The sequence below is a fragment of the Biomphalaria glabrata genome, chromosome 2, assembly GCF_947242115.1.
Source record: "Biomphalaria glabrata chromosome 2, xgBioGlab47.1, whole genome shotgun sequence".
NCBI classification, from domain to species: domain Eukaryota; kingdom Metazoa; phylum Mollusca; class Gastropoda; family Planorbidae; genus Biomphalaria; species Biomphalaria glabrata.
In genome coordinates, this window is record NC_074712.1 from 20,286,622 (window position 1) to 20,304,047 (window position 17,426).

The 17,426-nt window shown below is 37.2% G+C and overlaps 1 protein-coding gene across 1 annotated transcript; it reads right to left on the reverse strand.

Moving 5' to 3' along the window:
* Positions 1 to 16,504: 16,504 nt before the first annotated feature.
* Positions 16,505 to 17,056, reverse strand: LOC129924648 (collagen alpha-2(IV) chain-like). Its single transcript, XM_056021116.1, has one exon. The coding sequence runs from the start codon at positions 17,054 to 17,056 to the stop codon at positions 16,505 to 16,507; it is 552 nt and encodes a 183-aa protein (XP_055877091.1).
* Between the last annotated feature and the right edge of the window lie 370 nt (positions 17,057 to 17,426).

Sequence of the window (17,426 nt, forward strand, 5' to 3'; positions counted from 1 at the left end):
ATAACTATACTAATTTCTGGGACAGAACTATACTAATATTTGAGACATAACTATACTAATTTCTGGGACTGAACTATACTAATATTTGAGACATAACTATACTAATTTCTGGGACAGAACTATACTAATATTTGAGACATAACTATACTAATATTTGAGACAGAACTATACTAATATTTGAGACATAACTATACTAATTTCTGGGACAGAACTATACTAATATTTGAGACATAACTATACTAATTTCTGGGACTGAACTATACTAATATTTGAGACATAACTATACTAATTTCTGGGACAGAACTATACTAATATTTGAGACATAACTATACTAATATTTGAGACAGAACTATACTAATATTTGAGACATAACTATACTAATATTTGAGACATAACTATACTAATTTCTGGGACAGAACTATACTATTATCTGAGACAGAACTATACTAATTTCTGGGACAGAACTATACTAATATTTGAGACATAACTATACTAATATTTGAGACATAACTATACTATTTTCTGAGACAGAACTATACTAATATTTGAGACATAACTATACTAATTTCTGGGACAGAACTATACTAATATTTGAGACATAACTATACTAATTTCTGGGACAGAACTATACTATTTTCTGAGACAGAACTATACTAATATTTGAGACATAACTATACTAATTTCTGGGACTGAACTATACTATTATCTGAGACAGAACTATACTAATATTTGAGACATAACTATACTAATTTCTGGGACAGAACTATACTATTATCTGAGACAGAACTATACTATTATCTGAGACAGAACTATACTAATATTTGAGACATAACTATACTAATATCTGGGACAGAACTATACTAATATTTCAGACATAACTATACTAATATCTGGGACAGAACTATACTAATATTTGAGACATAACTATACTAATATCTGGGACAGAACTATACTAATATTTGAGACATAACTATACTAATATCTGGGACAGAACTATACTAATATTTCAGACATAACTATACTAATATCTGGGACAGAACTATACATGCTGTAATCGTCAATTAGCTCAAACGTACTTCTTGCTATGAGGTGGTTCAGTCTACTCATTGTTGTGAAGGAGGACAAGGTTGGTGGGTAGTAAGAAAATAACTTCGCATTCGTTCCATTGATATAGTATAGAACTATATTTATATATAACTCACTTTTATTTTTAAAAAAAAGAAAGTTTGTGTTTTCAAACAAACTCAAACAATCCCAAATGGCGTGCATGGGACCGCGCCATAAGCACATTTAATTAGGGATATTATATTGGCTGTCTGGAAGTCAAAATATTCTAATTACTTTACCTATAATAAAATTATTGCCGCCAGCCTTAAAGCCAAGCCGAGGAATACTCGAAAACTGGTAGACTCCGGTGTCAGATTTCTAGTTATCTGTTGTGAATCTCAATACTTTATGATAAGCTGGCTATGCAAATAGCATTTTCTTGTTACTTTGTTGTTGTTTTAATTAGTGTAGTACTATCGTGTTAGATTTTTTAAAAATGCTTATACAAACTCATTCTGTCTGTCTGGCCAAAAGTTTGTACACATTATTTCTCCCACACGCAATCTCGGATCAAGCTGAAATTTTACACACTTATTTCTTTTACCTGACAACACAAGAATCAATTTTAAAAAACAACAACAAATAGTTAATTTACTATTGGTAATTAATTATTTTGTTTGGTATCTTGAACAAGACAATTAGTCCCCTTGAGGACTCTCGACATGAGGCCTTAGTGAAACATTTTTTATGCATTAAAAAAACGATCATGTAAACATTCACCAAGATACCTCCTTCTTCCCTCCCCCTGGTCCAGACAAGTGATAGGAGCATAGCGCATTGAGAAAGTTAAAAGCTAAACAAAAACTATTGGTAAATATATTTCGCACAAATTTATTATGTCACAGAATAGAGTAATTATAAATATGTCACTGATCCAAACTAATTGATACAATTTCTCTTAATATAAGCTTTGGGTTTTTTAAAGCATTTTTTAAAGCTTGTTCTTGTCTTTCTTGTTTGAATCTCACGCTTTGAGGTTCTTAATAAGTAGATACTTGGTCTAGAATGAAGGATCACAGGTGTGTATGTCTACAATACAATTCTAAGTACTGCCGTAAAGGTCAAATTCTGAAATGTCAGAACTGTTATTGTACTCCCCGATATGGTTCCAAAGAATTTTTTATTGCTAGATATACAAACAGTAAGCGTGCCCATTGGGGCAAACCCTAATAACTATAATAAAGACTAAAACGGGCCTTAATGTGCATGTTTATTATGATAGTCCATAGTTAGCTACGAAAACTGTTTTTGTTTTTAACTATATAGATCAACAGTACAAGTGATATTCAAGCCATGATGTTGTTTTAATATATATATATATATATATATATATATATATATACAGTGCTTTAAAAAAAAATAAGCAGGTGCCTGTACTCAGTGATGGATTGCTTAACTTTTAACTACTACTAAATTAATAATAAACGTTAAAATACAAAAACAGTAATATTTTTTTCCACACATTGAAAAGGGTGCCGGTACGCCGTACCGATGCGTACAGTCACAAAAAAGTACTGTATATATATATAAACTCACAGCGCGACTAAAGTGTTCTAATTCTGCATTATTCGCCCGATAATTTCTCGAGGGATTGGCACTTTATTGAAAACAACCGAATTGAGCGCCTAGTCATTCTTTTCCCAACAAACTACACCAACGTTCACATTTCTAGGAACATCGTTAGAGCTGTTTTCGAAATCAGTGTCCAGGTTCCACCAAAAGGTTCGTACCTCTCAACCAGACTTAGCTCAGTTTCTAAGTGACTGTTTATAAAATGGTAAAATAGATTTGTACTAAAATATCTAAAAGTTCAAACAAGGTTCAAGTACTCATCTTTTTTTACCCAAGCTTATTTCAACTCTGTATGTGCGTGCGTCTGCCTGTCTGTCTAGTCAAAAGTGTGTACACGTTAGTTCTCACACACCCATTCTCAGATCATGTTGAAAGTTATTCACTGGCGTAGACAAGACATGAGTCAATAAAAAAACAACAACAATTAATCACTATTATATAATGTAAATACTGGTTATTAATTATTTTGTTTGATACCAACAAGGGAAATTAATCCTTCACTATTCAAAGATACAAGTCCGGCCCTGCTGTTTTGTGATGGGTGAATACTACTTGTTCTCCCCCTCTCTTTTTTTTCGTAGGATAACTCTAGTCCGTCCGACTTACAAAAATAAAAGAGTGATCTTTCCATTACGTGGTGTCCAAACTCTTGAGCCATGAAGAGAATTATATTTGTAGATTGTTAAATATGTTACCTATAGTAATTGTACACGTTATGTCACACACACCCATTCTCGTATCAAGTTGAAACCTTAATTATATATTGTACCTAACAAAACATGAACCAATTGAAAAATTAATCAAATTTAGCCAAATAGACAATTATTAAGTGGTATTTAATTATTTTATTTGATATCAAAAAGGGAAACAACTTCTTCAACATTGAGAGATATATTTTTGTAAGTGCGAAGTTCTTCCCCTTAGATAAGCTTACTTTTTTTAAAGGATTTTTAATATTTTGCTTGTTTGTTGTTTTTTTTTATTGTTTAAAGGCTTAACAAGTACATTATAAGGGCGCTTCATTCGTGATGTCGCTTTTTAAAGTAATATCGCAAGATAAAAGAGGATAAAATACCTTTAAAGTTTCTAGGAGATAACTCCTGTAAATGGGAGGTAACCCAGTGTAAAAAACATTATGGAAGTAAAAACAAAATGACGGCTCTATTCTACCAACATCCAGTTTCTTCCTTTTGAAAACAATTGAGATATTGCGATGTATTGTTGTTACCTGCCCTATCCATCCCTGCCTCTACTGCCAAAATGCCTCTTCCATTTCATCTACGCATGCATACGCACACACGCACACAGACTTTCTACACACACACACACACACACGTGAACAGATCTACATCAAAGTTTCCTTCAAGCCCGACTCCTGAATTGTCGGATCCAGGAAATATTCATCGTCGGTCAGGGGCGTCCCAGAGGTGTGTCAAAGGTTCATAGGTGGCTGGGCGTCCACTACTAGTATGTGAGTAATCTTTATGTAGCTTTCCCCCCATGGGGGATCCCAGAGAAACTGTTGCGTAGATAAGAGACAACAAAAAACTTCTGCTACATACATTCCATGGGCTTTGTGTTACTAAATATAGATTCTCGGTAAACCAGTCATCTTTCTTTATGACAAACATGGCGAAATTCTAAAGCCATTTTCCTATTTAATTCAATTAGGAGTAGTTTACAGTGTATTCTGGGGTGGGGGGCGTATGTATAATTTATTGGCATGCAAAGTTACAATCATTTTGAGGGGCCCACCTGACTTAATATTGCGTTTTGTGATTTTGTCAAGGTCTACGTGTTGTGTTTAATGTTGTGTTTATTGTTTGTGCTTCGTTTTGAGTCTAATGTTTAGTTTGGTGTTGTGCTTAAGTTTTGGGCTTATTATTCTACGCACATTCTAGAAGTCAGTCCTGGTCACCAGGTGATAGCTGTAGTGAATTTTTTGAATGACAAATTTTTTTGTCAACAAATTTAGAAATGGAAGAGAATCTAATCCTGGCAGAGGAATGGAGAGACGGTTGTCAGATCATGTGTGGTGCCCCAACGGTCTAGCAGACTTAGAAACCGTTGTGAGAGAAAAAAAAGCTAAAATGATTGGTTAAAAAAAAAAGCTCTCATTGGTCAGTTATTATGTAATATACTTTGTTGTCTGGGTAACTAAAATTCTAATATTTATTGTGGAGTACAAGCTCAAACATAATCACAAAAAGAAGCCTTGGATGATTCTGACGTTGAATTTGTCAAGATCTTAAGGGCGTAGTTACCGAATGATAAAGCGCTTGATTTTCGAACCAAAGGGTATTGAGTTGGGTAAGACGGTTGTTCGTTGAGCTGACCACATGACACCCTCGTTAACATTGGCCAAAGAAACAGGTGACCTTTATTCCATACCATCATCTTCCCCGTAGATTGCAATGTCTGAAAGTGGTATTGACTTATTTAACTGAATCCTTTTGACTCCCAGTGGCCGCAACATTATTTCGCCATCGGACTCATGGCCATTCCCCTCGCTTGGTTTCATGTCCATTCCTGCTTGACATCTTTGGGCATTTATTTGTACTTTGTACAAACTGCCAATAGAGTGCAACACTTTGTTCTTATGGTCTAATGTAACTAAATGATTTAAGCTGAGCGCAAAGAAACACAGACACATTCAGTTCATGCAAATAGTTTGTATGGGTCTGGGGCAACACGTCATATTTCTAGCTGTATAAAAACTAAACATTTATAACGATATGAAACTCAATAAAACTAGATTAGAGCTCCGTCCCCTACGACACTACCATCTAAAATAGAACAGTATTAAAGTCCCACTCGATAGACGTCTTAAACACAGTACTCACAAGGAACATTATTAAAGTCCCACTCGAGAAGACTAAGACTAAGACTGCTTTATTGATCCTTACGGAAATTTGTTGTGATTACAAGGACTCGTTTCTCATATAAAGACAACACAACAGAAAAATAAACATAAATACAACAGACAACATAAAGAGTTCATTCAGCGACTACAAACATGTATCTTGGTGCATTTCATGTTCCCTGATCAATGAGTGGCGGCGATAGAGTCTGACCGAGTGAGGTACGAACGAGTTTTTGTACCGCTCCGTTCTTGTTTTGATTGACAGCAGTCGCCCACTTCGCGACGACCTGGCGTAGTTCTGATGGAGCGGGTGGCCGTTGTCTTCCAAGATTTTTTCGATTTTTCTTAGGCACGTTTGTTCAAAAAGTTCCTTTAAATGTGGTAATGTTGTGAGTGTAATTTTTGATGCTTTTTTAATGATGTTTTCTAGACGTTGCAACAGTTTAGATGAGGCGTTGCCTTGCCAACAACTTATTCCGTATGTTAGCATATTTTGTACAGTTGCGCCGTAAAATGTCTCAAGGATCTTCTTGTTTAATTAAAACTGTTGAGTTTGTATAGAAAAAAGAGTCACTGGGCTGTTTTCTTTGTCAGAGTTCCAAGGTGGTCTTCCCATGAAATCTTGTTGTTGATGATAACGCCTAGATATTTATATGCCTTTACTTGTTCTATAGATGTAGTGTTTATTTGCAGATAGACGTCTTAAACAAGGAACATTATTAAAGTCCCACTCGATAGACGTCTTAAACACAGTACTCACAAGGAACTATTAAAGTCCCACTCGATAGACGTCTTAAAAACAGTACTCACAAGGAACATTATTAAAGTCCCACTCGATAGACGTTTTAAACACAGTACTCACAAGGAACATTATTAAAGTCCCACTAGATAGACGTCTTAAACACAGTACTCACAAGGAACATTATTAAAATCCCACTAGATAGACGTCTTAAACACAGTACTCACAAGGAACATTATTTAGATTCTAAAAAGCGACCATATACAATGATTTACACTGCAGAGTGTTCCGAGTACTGATGCTCAAATACCATTAAGGAATTCCTGTCTCAAAATTACTTGTAATTCTTTTTTTCCCCTAACTTCTCTGAAGACAGCTGATAAGTTTAAGAACACGGCCACTTTCTTCAGGTGGAAAACGTATTTATGTTTACAGACAGGCTGACTTGACTCATTTACTGAAATAACAAATAATTATATTGCCGGCCATCGTGGGGGAGCGCTTCGCTATGATGTGAACTTCTTTTATCGGGATATTACGTTCACAAGTTGAAAGCCGTGATGAGGACCACGATTTCAATTCGGGAGAAATCAAAAGATGAACGAATCGTCTGCAAAACGAAATTATTATAATTCAAAGTTTGAATAACTTCCCTTTATTTATTTTTTTACAAAGCTTATATCAACTCACTCTGTCTGTCTGTCTGGTAAAAAGTTTGTACACGTTATTTCTACCACACCCAATTTAGGATCAAGCTGAAATTTTGCACAATTATTTCTTTTATTTGACAACACAAGAATCAATATTTTAAAAAATTAACAATTAGTAATTAATTATTTTGTTTGGTATCAGAAGTTTGGCTTAAATATTAGTCAAAGCAAGACTAAAATACTAGTTTATAACACAAATACTGCACCTCAAGTAACCATTAATGGCCAACCACTCGAAATTGTTGACCATTTTTTGCTATCTTGGCTCCATCATATCCAACGATGTTCTACTGGATAAAGACATTAACAACAGGATAGCCAAGGCAATGGGCACCATGTCACGGTTGCAGAATAGAGTGTGGAACATCATCTTGCTCACTAACAATACTAAAGCCTCAGTCTACGGACCTGTGTGATGAGCACTCTGCTATACGGAAGTGAAACATGGTCAACCTACTCATGGCAGGAAAAAAAGCTAAATGTCTTCCATATCCGATGCCTAATTCGGATATTTAAAATAAGGTGGCAAGACAAAATAACCAATGAGGAATTGCTACGAAGAGCAGGGTGCCAGGACATCCGCTGTGTTATCAGCAGCAGACTCCTTTGCTGGCTTGGCCACGTTCATAGAATGCCAGAAGTTCGACTTCCACAAGACATTCTGTTTAGTGATCTGACAGAAGGCAGAAGAGCCGCTGGTGGCCCACTTTTACGGACTACCGATGTATGCAAACGCGAAATGAAGCTCTTTTCAAAATCGACAGTGACAGCTGGGAAAAAGTGGCACTGGATAGATCCATATGGAAAGCTTGCATAAAGGAAGGGTTCCTCATTGCAGATGCCATACACAAATTAGTAGAAAGAAGGTTACAAAGGCACCTGGTGATTACAGATGTCCAACATGTGACCGAAGCTGTGTATCATGGATTGGCCACTTAAGTCACAAAGGGAAGATGTTATTGAGTAAGAATTAAAATACCACACATCTCGATATTGAACGCATTATATACTTTGTTGTATATAAATGAAGTCATTATGTTTCATAAATAAATTATGGCCTTTATATAGCGCTACTTTCATGCTTATAGCATGCTCAGAGCGCTTTGGTCCAATCTCAGTTGTGGACCAGTGGGGGGAGGGGGTATCTAGGAGAAAGTTTTTCTATGCTGCCTTTAGGCGCTCAGTAAACACAACTCTGCCGGAGTCTGGTGTCGAACCTCGAGCCTTCTTCATAGTACAAGCGTGCTAGCCTCTCGACCACGCTTCCCACTGATACATTTAACAGCATGATCTCGACTAATACAAAAAAAAAATGTGGAAACTATTTTGTCCTCTAATAAAAATAAAAGAGGAATCTGTTTCGTGATGAAACCTGTTGACGCCTGATACAAAAATAATTTTAAAGTCCATTAGAAATAAAATGAAATTGAAATGAAAACAAACCTAACCAAAAAAAAATAAATAATTAGACCTGTTTTGGTTACGTCCACGCTTAGTCACCTACTCATACGTAACCAAAATGTACTTTGGGACCAAAATGTACTCAGTCTATAATAGTTTTTTTTTCAGATAAATATACTCACTGGAACTATGTTGTCGTGGGAGCGGTGAGATCTGGGGGGGGGGGGAGTTAAAACAAAAATAGAAGTGGTTAGCGAACCTTTCTAATACATCGCCATCTTGGAAAGATTGAGTAGTACTCCTGGTTCAGGGTTACACGTTTCACTCACTCTGTCTGTCTGGTAAAACGTGTGCACACGCTATGTCTTCCACACCCAGTCTCGGATCACGTTGAAACTTCGCACAATTATTCATTGCTATAGACAAGGCACGAATAAAAAAATAAACCAATTAGTCAATTAATTACTGGTTATTACTTACTTTGTTTGATACCAACAAGAGAAATCCTTCAGTTCACAGATATGTCTAAATATGTAAGGTTTGCTCCCTTTAGATGATTTGTACTCATTTCTCCCACACCTATTCTAGGATCAAGATGAAACTTTAAATAATCATTTATTGTACCAAACAAAACATGTATAATGTATAAATTTACTAATTAGTTTTTGGTACCGGTAATTAATTATTTTTTATTGATATCGAATAAAGGAAATAACCTCTCCACTATTGAGATATGCCGTTGTACGATCGTAGTTCTTCCCCTTAGATAAGCTTTATTGTTGTTTTTTTTTTAATTATAATTATTTTTATAATTATTTTTATTCGACCCCTTTCAATATTAGACACTTTGAAAAGTAACACAATAGGGGGCGGGTCGTGCCCTCTCCCCTCAAGCTCCCACACACATAGGCCTGATATGGATCTACTGGCGACGGGGTAGTCTCCCGTGACTTGTCTGTCCAGGATGTCCTGAAATGAGCCAAGACAGACACAGGACGACTATCTTCCTGTATTTACTGATTTATGGTAAAAGGGGGAAGAAGGGGAATCTTTTAGTTAAAAAAAAAGGGAGGGGGAAATCTATCAGAGTTGTTGTCACTACTTTCCAAAAGAAATAAATCTTGTCCGACCAGGCAACTCCGCTCGAGACAATCCTCACACGATCCTCACACGATTGCAGTGGATTAGTTGATCCACCAAAATTTATCCCTTTCAAATGCATATTTTTTTTTTGGGGGGGAGGGGGTCTGTAAAGTTATAATAATTTCAGGATGACACCTCTTAATGCATTCTGATCATATTACTTGCGGCATTTGGGGGTGGCGAGTACGGTAACAGCTCCCAAGCCCCGTACCTGTATAGGAGACCAGCATAAGGAGATTCTTTTATTATTTAATCATGCAAAGTCATGGCCTCGTATATGATAATCGCCCATAGCCCCTCGTACTGCTAAGGCCGCCTCTGGTTCTACAGTTCTCCTTTTTAAAGGCTTGCCAACGCGCCCCAAGTGAGGGAGTAATGTAATATTTCCCATGACATCTACCAACATATTTGGCTCTATGCAACGCAGGCTAAATCCTCATCTTCCTGAAGAGGCGAACACATCTTTGTTGAGACTAGGAAGTGGGCAAATAACCAAAAGAGAAGATGTATGATTTAATGACAATACAACAGAAACTTGGGAGCGACCCCACACATACATACGCCCAACATTTGGATGTAGGTAAGCTTACTTGCCTTCTCTTCAAAAATAGATTTGAAAAAAAAAGAATGTCCGATTACAGATGCTAAAATCTGCAATAAACTAAAAGAAGGACAACTCTGTATAATCTCACTGTTATTTAGTTGGTCAGGGGAAGATAACAAGAGGCCAAACAAAAGTCATCGCCCCTCTTTTTCTAACCGAACTTCTGCATCTGTTAGTGTCTCTGTTTCCATGTGAAGTTTGTCCATTCTACTTGTGTAGGTAGTTGTTAAAGCAGGTAGCGAAAACAAAATGGAGGGGTCAGTTCTTCACGTCGGTTACAGGAAAACAAGAAAAACATTTGTAAAAATACTTTTAAAAAACAAAGCTCATATGGTATCCAATGTGTCTTAATTAATTTGGACCAGTCAATTAATTAAATTGGTAATATTCTAGAGCAAAAATTGACCTACACCTGTGTGATTACAAATATGTTTACCAATTGTTTTTGTATAGCGCTATTTCATCCTTTTAGCTTTCTCACTACGCTCTGATCCTATCACTTGTCTGGACCAGTTTGTACGACCTGAATTCAGGCCTCCTCAAGGGAACTAACTCAACTTATACCAGCTTCTATGTCAAGTACGACTTCTTTAATCAGTAAAAAAAAAAAGAGTCTAAAAGAATAGCCATTATTTTGTTCAGTAGTAGGGACATTATTAGAGCGCTATTTTCTTCAACGTAATCAGACAAGTCCAGAGAATACTGTAATTTGTGAAAGTCTCTTGACAACCTTTTCATTCTCCCGAGAACGTTAAAATAAAAGAATTCCAAATCTCTTGGTTCGAATCCAATAATATGTTACTCATCTTCATAACAATCTCTAATACATTTTTTATCAGTTTGATGAAGTATTAAGTCTAAGTTTTCAAAACAAACAAAATCTCAAACATTAGCCATAGGTCCAGTCTAAAAACAAATTAAACTTAATAGGCCGGAACGCAAACGCTAGTCCTGCCAGATGGCCAAGTTAAAGTTTCTAAGGTATGTACCCAGTAGATGCCAATCGTCATAGAGGACCGGAACACTGATCTGAAAAGTCGCAGCATGTTGGCAGAAAAGACCAATAGCTCGTTGTCACGTATTAGGTCTGTACGACTTGGCAACGAGCTATTGGTCTCTATGACAGAGGTATACCTAATGAATGACAGAGGTATAACTAATACATGACAGGAAAGAGGTATACCTAACAGAAACTTGCTTAATACATGACAGAAACTTGCCTAATACATAACAGAAACTAACCTAATACTTGACAGAGACGTGTTTCACAAATGAAACTTTTCTAATACATGACAGAAACTTTCCTAATGCACGGAATTGACCTATTAAATGAAAGGGCCATGCCTGTGTTGAAATGTTCTTCAAGTCAAAGTACTTCCAACAATAAACGTGGTGCTCAAATAACGTATTCAGACAAGAGCCAACACTACGCATAGACAGCTGACTTGGTAGCACCCCAATTTAAGGAAAGGCTTTAAATCTAACAGCGGAGTAAATTATTCCATTTTAACCAAAGTGCCTCTTCCCCTTGTTGGTGTTTTATGATATTTATTTACGATCCTAATGCCTCCCCCCCACACACACACACTTCAGTGTAGCAATAAAATAAGGATTTATTCGTTGTATCAATTCTATCAATAAGCGCATAGAAGTATTTTTAATGGCAACGTGAAGAGAGGAATCAGGTCGAAGCATTTAAATATTACAAAAGACCTTTTCATCTCGTGCAGAGAGCTGTCTAGACTCAACGAAGTCATGGATTTTTTTGTTTCATTTAATCCGACTCACGGGGTGTTACTAGTGATTAGAGCTGATTAATGTTAAAGTTAGGGTTTGTTGTTTGAAAACATTTCGCTAGTTTGGCCCAAGACTCTCTCACGTTTGATGGGGTGTGTCTGATACCATCACCGCTCCATCACTCGGCTACTCACGTTAAGTTTTATATGTACTAACGCCTGGGGTCTGAAAGTGTCTTAGTGTGTCTTATCTTGACCCAAGAAGCTGTCTCGGGAGACAGAAAGTAGGTAATAAATTAGAAGTTGTTCCGTGGAAGGTGGGGGGGGGTAAATCAACTAAGTGGATTATGTGGCGAACTCGGTGCTAAACCACCCGCAGTGAAATCTAGATACTACTTGTTGATTTGCGATTTAATGTTAGGCTGTTAGCGCCGAAGCTAAAAATAGATTCTGTTCACAGAGAGAAATAACGAGAGAGAGAGAGAGAGAGAGAGAGAGAGAGAGAGAGAGAGAGAGTTAGAGAGAAAAGGAAAGCTAGATGGGAGATAGACAGAAGGAAATAAAAAGAAAGTGAGAAAAAGATTTGAAGAGAAAAAAGTGGAATGAAACATAGAGCACAATCAAACCCAAGCCAAAGATGGACCCAGGGCTGAGATGGAGAGGTTTAGTCAGATCGAGATGGAATTTAAACAAACAAAATATTTTTAAAAAATAAATTGAGTTTACCCAAGGGGAAGAACTCTTTATTTATAGCCATATATATCAATACTGTAAGATTTATTTTCTTTTTTCCCAGATCAACAAAATTAATTACCACTATTTAATTAACTAATTGTTGTTGTTTTTTATTGGTTCATGTTTTGTTAGGAACAAGTCTCACCCATAGACTGTGGTCTCAAGCTGATCTGAGAATGAGAAGTGCCAGAAATAACGTGTTCAACATTTTTAACAGACAGACAGTGAGTCGATATAAGCTTTGTTGAAATAAGATAGATAGATAGATAAATGGCTAAATAGATAGATAGATAGATAGATAGATAGATAGATAGATAGATAGATAGATAGATAGATAGATAAATGGCTACATAGATAGATAGATAGATAAATAGATAGATAGATAGATAGATAGATAGACAGACAGACAGATACACAGACAGACAGACAGACAGATAGACTGACAGACAGATAGACAGATAGACAGACAGACAGACAGACAGACAGACAGATAGACAGACAGACAGACAGACAGATAGATAGATAGATAGATAGATAGATAGATAGATAGATAGATAGATAGATAGATAGATAGATAGATAGATAGATAGAATCCTATGCAGACTGATTTGATTCGGCATTTTTAAGACACCCTGAGTCCCCCCCCCCCAACTCTAATTGGTAACTGACTGACGTTAGGAAAGTTAAGGCATCAGTTGGACTTGTGTTGGCTACATGATACCCTTGTTAATCATTGTGACAGGTTAGGGAAAGTGACGTGTGTTTGGCTGGTTTAATGTCTAGGGGATGATTATTTTTGAAACTATCACACACCAACCCGTCAACATATAAATCGGGAGCAGGCACGCAACGAGACAAGCAATGAAAGATAGATACAAAGTTAAAAATTGAAGAATATTTATTTACATAAATATCATAAATATTTACATAGAAGAATAAATACTAATACTAATCAATACTATATTTAATCATCACTCTTGCACTTAATAAGAGAGTATGTCACTTTGTATTCTGAACTTAGCTGGTTGTCCTGTTGATGTCGCAGATGGCTGTGATCCTGGCTTGAGGTTCTGCAGCTGGAGGTGGCGCTCTAGCGGGTAGAGGGACGCCGGTGATACAGTTCTTGTGGAGTCTCAATCCAAAGTTCTGATATCTGTAGTGAGCACAGTAGGGCGGGTGCCCGGCTACCGTGGGCACAAAGGTACTGCGGGCAGAGTGGATCTGCCGTGGGCAGCGTAGTTAACAGGATGTGTCCAGTGAGTTACGAAGTTCAGGCGGAGCTATGACGTCTCGCACAGACTCTGGGTCTATAGGGACGTCGTGCTTAATGGGTTGACAAGTGGACTGTCAAATAGGGAGGGTAGTAGAGCCGATAGCACCAAGTAAATCGTTGAGTAGATCCAAGTGAGCAGTAGATGATACTCAATAACAAGTAGGCAGTAGTGCAGTGCTGAATAGCACTAAATACAAGGCAATAGGCAGGTGATCCAAACAAATAGGCAATTGACTAGGCAGACAATGCCAAATAAATAGGCAAACACCTGAGGGAGTCACCAGGTATTCCTCTAAGAGTAAGAATAAATGAAATAGTCCAGACTCGATTGCATGTGGTAGAGAAATGAGCGGATCTGATTTGATCCATTCTACTTTATAAAGGCCCTGAAAGAGGTGGGCGGAAAAAGGAAATGGGATTGGCCAAAGATTATCTCTCACGTGGTTGAATCCGACAAGAGTCGCACCTTGGAGTGTCACGAGGCGTGTTGACCCGAGTAATCTCTTTGATCAAAGAGAGACGTGGGAGAGGGGGGGGGAAGTGTAACTTGCATTCCACCCAAGGTGATGTCAACTGCGACCGTCAGACATCCGGCGGGTAAGACCAAAGAGACTGTGTGTTTATCTTTCCCCGATCAAGGGGAGATAAGTCAAAAGACGGGGCCTAGCTATCTCCCATGTGGTGGACTAAGTCTAGCCTGGAGAGGAAAAGGTGGGGCGGGTGATGAAATTGGGGATAGGACGGGGAAATAACTAAAATAAAATAAATAAGTAATAATAAATAATAATTAATGCTGTGATAAAATTGAGTGACTCTGACAGTAAGCTTTCGACTTGTCACAATCATCAACCATAGAAACGGATGAACTTTACATCATCTGCTCTATAAATCACATAGTCTGAAAGAGGTACCCCCCTCCCGTTACACTGTCTCTTGATCTATTATTCTATGAAATGAAAGTAATAGAAATTGAATGCACGCATCTTTAAAGGCTCTTCTGTTTATGTGGACAATTCAGTATGAAGGGTGCCGTATGGATAGCACAACTAATCGTCTTCATTGTTCTCAATCTGATAGAAGATAGACCTAGCACCTTGAAACTTAAGAGACTTTAGTCCAAGCCTCTAATATATGCTACTTATCTAGACCTATTTTGAGATTCGATCACAGCAAGGTCTTTTACACATTTAATAGACTTCCGAGAATATAAGCTACCAGGTATATTGTTGAGCTGTAAACGTCTATGTAAATAAAGTGAACATGCCCGAAGCTTATCTTCCAACCGGGGCTCTCCTCTTAAGTCTCTTCTGATTCCCCGCTTCTCATCCCTGCCCATCTGTTAAGAGAAACGATGTCAATGAAATGATATCTGCTTAGAAAAAAAAAAGGGACGGTGACGCACGACGTCACTGGGCTGGTTAAAAAAAAAAAGGGTTATCTCCCTGTGATGGTCTGAGAGGTTGAGCTAATGCACTCCACTGAACGTAAACAAACATGGTATCAGGGTAAGCTCACAATTAAGATACTCACATTGGTTGAACAGCTTTATCTTACCACTAGAAGAACGAGAACATTCTCTACACATAAAGTTGGAAATACATAAATCAGCAAGTTGGCCTACGATCTTTTCGTTTTGGTTAATTAACACAGTTTTTTTTTTAAATTTAGGCCATTGGAAATTAAAAATGGAAAGCTATTTGTGAAAACATAAACTACGTTCTGGTTCAATGTTGACATGAAATGTCATGTATGTCATGTATGTCATGTATGTTAAAGAAGTCATATATGTCATGTGTGACATTGGACATTTATGGCATTTAAGTTAAATCAGTTGTAAATGTCAGGTATGTTATAGGAGTAATATTTTCTGTAAGTAATGTTTGGTGTAAGAGTCGTGTATGCTATGATCATATGTATGTTATACATGGATGATGTTTGCCATGTATATTAAATGAGTGATGCATGTCATATTTACCACGTCAGTCAGGCATGTCATATTTACCACGTAAGTCAGGCATGTCATATTTACCACGTCGGTCAGGCATGTCATATTTACCACGTCAGTCAGGCATGTCATATTTACCAGGTAAGTCAGGTAAGTCATATTTACCACGTAAGTCAGGCATGTCATATTTACCATGTAAGTCAGGTAAGTCATATTCACCATGTAAGTCAGGCATGTCATATTTACCACGTAAGTCAGGCATGTCATATTTACCACATAAATCAGGCATGTCATATTTACCATGTAAGTCAGGTAAGTCATATTCACCATGTAAGTCAGGCATGTCATATTTACCACATAAATCAGGCATGTCATATTTACCACGTAAGACAGCCATGTCAAATTTACCACGTCAGTCAGGCATGTCAATTCCATATAAGTCAGGCATGTCATATTTACCACGTCAGTCAGGCATGTCATTTCCATGTAAGTCAGGCATGTCATATTTACCACGTAAGTCAGACATGTCATATTTACCATGTAAGTCAGGCATGTAATATTTACCACATAAATCAGGCATGTCATATTTACCAAGTAAGTCAGGCATGTCATATTTACCACGTAAGTCAGGCATGTCATATTTACCACGTAAGTCAGGCATGTCATATTTACCACGTCAGTCAGGCATGTCATATTTACCAGGTAAGTCAGGTAAGTCATATTTACCATGTAAGTCAGGCATGTCATATTTACCACGTAAGTCAGGCATGTCATATTTACCAGGTAAGTCAGGTAAGTCATATTTACCATGTAAGTCAGGCATGTCATATTTACCACGTAAGTCAGGCATGTCATATTTACCATGTAAGTCAGGTAAGTCATATTCACCATGTAAGTCAAGCATGTCATATTTACCACATAAATCAGGCATGTCATATTTACCACGTAAGTCAGGCATGTCATATTTACCACATAAATCAGGCATGTCATATTTACCATGTAAGTCAGGTAAGTCATATTTACCATGTAAGTCAGGCATGTCATATTTACCACATAAATCAGGCATGTCATATTTACCACGTAAGTCAGGCATGTCATATTTACCACATAAATCAGGCATGTCATATTTACCATGTAAGTCAGGTAAGTCATATTTACCATGTAAGTCAGGCATGTCATATTTACCACATAAATCAGGCATGTCATATTTACCACGTAAGTCAGGCATGTCATATTTACCACGTCAGTCAGGCATGTCATATTTACCAGGTAAGTCAGGTAAGTCATATTTACCATGTAAGTCAGGCATGTCACATTTACCATGTAAGTCAGGTAAGTCATATTCACCATGTAAGTCAGGCATGTCATATTTACCACATAAATCAGGCATGTCATATTTACCATGTAAGTCAGGTAAGTCATATTCACCATGTAAGTCAGGCATGTCATATTTACCACATAAATCAGGCATGTCATATTTACCACGTAAGTCAGGCATGTCATATTTACCACGTCAGTCAGGCATGTCATATTTACCACGTAAGTCAGGCATGTCATATTTACCACATAAATCAGGGATGTCATATTTACCACGTAAG

Coding starts and splice junctions, on each gene's coding strand:
- LOC129924648 (XM_056021116.1), bottom strand. CDS start 17,056: ATGCCTGACTTACGTGGTAAATATGACATGCCTGATTTATGTGGTAAA.